Genomic DNA, 3,840 nt, shown 5'->3' on the forward strand with positions numbered 1-3,840 from the left:
TATTTTAGTAAAATAAAAATTGAACCCAATGGAAAAAGTTCTGACAACGTAAGAGGAGTAAATAAATAAAAATGACCCTCATAAGAGAAATATATTTTATTTATAATAGTGTTTTAAGGCAGTTGAACATCTGACTACACACTTTACATACTTTTCTCTGACAAACACTAACATTTTCACACTTTTCTTTCTTGTTGAAACTCTCAAAGCTTTATAGAAAAATATGTCCAGGAAAATAGCATGAAAACAAAGATGTTCAAGCGAAAACTGCACAGATTCTACAAATTATACAATCTAAATAACATGAGACAAACCTACAACCAATCACAATGCAGAACACAATGTGCTGTGGAAAAGAAAATAGACACCACACGCAACATACTTTAGAAACAATATTCAGATTCTTTGGAAAAAAGGAGGGGGAAAAGCTTCCTGATGAAAAGAGAACTTCCCTCTGTGAGAGCATTGCAAAGCTTCATTCCTGTCTTTTTCACTCGACCAGCAACATCTCCCTGTAAAGATGGCCCCTGTGAGTACAAGTTTCTTTTTAAATTCTTACTTATACTTCAATACAAGTTTTTAAGACAAACTCCTTAAAGTTTCAAGGTCAGAAACAAAAGTCTTGAAGATGAATTCAGATAAACAGAATTTAATCTTGATCTTTAAAGTGTCCAGCTGATAACTATTATTTTTGTGTTTTATTTTTAATGAAAGACGTCAAATTTTAAGTGTTGGTTTAGTTGCAGCACTGTACAATATGCAGTTTGAAGTTTTCCACTGAGGTGGAGCAAACTTTTCTATGCAACGGTATGTAATCATATTAAATTTCAGTGCAAATTTAATGTACTCTGTTGCATTTCTATATGATAAAAATTACAAATAGGTTTACAAATATTTGTTATGAGTAAAACTTTATCAATCTTTTAGGTTGATTTATCAATATTAATGGCGGCACGGTAGCTCAGTGGTTAGCGCTCTTGCCTCACAGCGAGAAAACCAAATCCCAGCTGGGGGACTTGAACCAGAACATCAATGGGGGACCCTTCTGTGTTGAGTTTGCATGTTCTCCCCGTGCATGTATGGGTTTTCTCCAGGTACTCGTTTCCTCCCACTGTCCAAAAATCATGCTTCCTAGGTTAATTGATTACTCTAAATCCACACTAGGTGTGTGTGATTTGTGGCCCTGCATTTGCCCACAGGAGGCCAGGATAGGCTCAGGCAGCCCCGGGATCCCGAAAAGGACCAAAACGGGTTTACAATTTAAACTCTGGGTCTCTTCATCTCAAATACATTTTATTTCAGCTGCTTTTCTTTCCGTTTGTGCAGAATATGGTGATCCAGAATATGCCCTTCAAAGTTGGACAGACCGTGGCTATTGCGGGAACTAACACACCCAATGCAGCCAAGTAAGTGTGTCAAGTTATTAAAAATGTATTTCTTACTATTTTGAACTCTAATTCTAGAATTCTTTAACTTTGACTTTTTTCCAGCAATGAAAAAAACAAAATAAAAAAAATCACGCGTGTTTTTGCCTTTGCTAAATATATTTTCATTTTGAATCTGAAGTGGTTTGATGCATATTTACATCACTAGGTGTCATTAACTTCTCCTGATGAAGGATCCGTAAAAAACATTTTATCTGCAAAAGCTGCTGTAATACTGATATTTATTACTATTTTGCTCTAAAAGTTTAACCTTTCAACTAATTTGGCATTTGTTATGCAAAAACAAAATATTTTTCATTGTAAATAAATTACTACTAACTCATTGGAAGACCTAGTTCTTAGAAACTCTATCATATGCTGACCTTTAGGATCCTTCTCAGTTAGCATCAAAACTGAAAAAAAATTCTTTTTTGTCTTTTCTAGTTTCTCTGTGAATATTGGCCACAATGATGAGAACTATGCCTTACACCTGAATCCCCGTTTTGATGCCTGTGGACAGAGGAACACGATTGTCTGTAACTCTTTGGAAAAAGGCTGCTGGAAGGAGGAGGTTTTTCCTGGGGGCTTTGGTTTCTTCAAAGGAAAGAACTTCAAGGTCTGAATAAAAATTTGTGTTCCTCTTGTGATTTGATTTCTCAGCTTCCTCATTGTCATGTGATTAACTTGATGAAAATGTCCTTTTTGTCTGTTTCAGATCATCATTAAACTGACCTGTGGAGGATTTTTGATTACCTTACCGGATGGCTTTCAATTCACTTTCCCCAACCGCCTGCATTCAGATGAATACTCCTACTTCTGCTTTGTTGGTGATGTTAGCATCAGGAGCGTTGAGATTTACTGAGCTTCCATAATCATAAATCTGCACCCAGCATTGCTGCTTTTACACAAAACAAAAAATAAAAACCTGTGTTTTCCCTTTGATCTTATAACAAAAGTCGTTTGGTAAGTGCATATACCAGCGTCAATGAAAGATTTCAGTACATAAACTTATTAGAAACCCAAAAATGTCAACAGAAGTGTTAGGATTCAATGACCTCTATATCTGTAACGTCATTAGTAAACAATAGAATATGTAAGCCACACAGAATTTCCTTCAATAAATCTTTAAAAGTCTATTATTTTCTGTTTGATTTATTATTTCAAATGATTTCTTCAAGTCATCTAAAGATAACAAAAAGTCTCCACCTTAAGTGCTTATTTTTTTCAGTTATGTGATTTTATTTCTGTGAGGAACAAAGAACATCTTTTATCTGGGCCATAAACGAACATGAGTCTGCGTGTTTTCATATCACAGTTGCTTTTATTATGGGGATCTGTCCCCAGAGGTCATACTACAACTCCCAGCAACCCCCAGCACACACTTCCTGGATGCCGCACACCTGACTCTTATTAATTCATCAACCACAGAATACTTGAGCTCTGCACTGAATGAAGCTTAGTGTGAAGTATTGTTTGTGCCACTCTACTGTATATGCCTTACTGAGCATTGTATTTGGACCTGAGCTTTTGTTTCCAGACTCTGTTTCTGACTTTGTTTGCCTGCCCTCTGCCCCGACTCCTGCCTGGATCTTGACTACCCCATCTCTCCTTTGATTATCTCTTGTTTGCTACTGACTCCCGCTTGCCTGACCCTGATTTAGCCTTTTGGACTTTTAGCTTAGCTAAAAAAACAGCTGCATTTGGATCCAACCATCTGCATGTTCTTGTGATACTGTGTGTGCTGAAAAAGGGCATTAAACTACAGAAAAATCTGTCCTTAATGCATTGATTACCTTTGGATATACAGTCCCTGACAAAAATCTTGTTGCTCAAACATGAATATATAAAATCAGTCACAGTATAGATGAAATAGCATATTTATAAAAAAAAAAACAATAAGTAAAGTGCAAATGTATCAATACACGTAGAGAAAAAGAAAAGAAAAAAGAGAGAGAAAAAAAGGGGGGCATCATTCTGTCACACTCGTAGATGGTACACTAAAAAAGTTGAGAAATGGTCTCCATACCTCATAAAATTTATGCTCTGACCGTCTCACAGTAAATCTTATTTTTTCAAGTTTAAGATGGTAAAGCACATATCGAATCCAATGTGATAAAGTGGGTGGGGCAGCATCTTTCCACTTAAGAAGAATGAGGCGTCGCGCTAGCAAAGTTGAAAAAGTAATGATCCCCTGACCACTTGCAGGCAATGTGGCCCCACTGTTTATTCCAAACAGAAATACAAGTGGGTTCAAAGTCAGTTTGACTCCCAAGAAGGAGCTAAGTGCCTTACAGATATTTCCCCAAAAGGTTTTTTTGTTTTCCTCTCTGTGTTTGCCATTATTTCGCAATCAATGAATATTAACTTGTGGGCGTTTCACGGACTATTTATGGGCAACTATGGGCGTGTCATGAAG

At 36.5% G+C, this 3,840-nt stretch overlaps 1 protein-coding gene across 1 annotated transcript; it reads left to right on the top strand.

Moving 5' to 3' along the window:
• Window positions 1-403: 403 nt before the first annotated feature.
• Window positions 404-2,558, top strand: LOC110013317 (beta-galactoside-binding lectin). Its single transcript, XM_004071499.4, has 4 exons — window positions 404-529; window positions 1,327-1,406; window positions 1,869-2,040; window positions 2,140-2,558. Exons 1-4 carry the CDS (start codon window positions 521-523, stop codon window positions 2,284-2,286), a joined length of 408 nt encoding a protein of 135 aa, XP_004071547.1. The 5' UTR covers window positions 404-520; the 3' UTR covers window positions 2,287-2,558.
• The last annotated feature ends 1,282 nt before the right edge of the window (window positions 2,559-3,840 follow it).

This window comes from Oryzias latipes, chromosome 8 (assembly GCF_053564925.1).
Source record: "Oryzias latipes strain Hd-rR chromosome 8, Olatipes_Hd-rR_3.1".
NCBI classification, from domain to species: domain Eukaryota; kingdom Metazoa; phylum Chordata; class Actinopteri; order Beloniformes; family Adrianichthyidae; genus Oryzias; species Oryzias latipes.

Excerpts from the sequence above, each read along its gene's own strand:
- LOC110013317 (XM_004071499.4), top strand. Across the intron at positions 1,407-1,868 it reads AACACACCCAATGCAGCCAA|TTTCTCTGTGAATATTGGCC; the intron begins GTAAGTGTGTCA and ends TGTCTTTTCTAG. Across the intron at positions 2,041-2,139 it reads TCAAAGGAAAGAACTTCAAG|ATCATCATTAAACTGACCTG; the intron begins GTCTGAATAAAA and ends TGTCTGTTTCAG.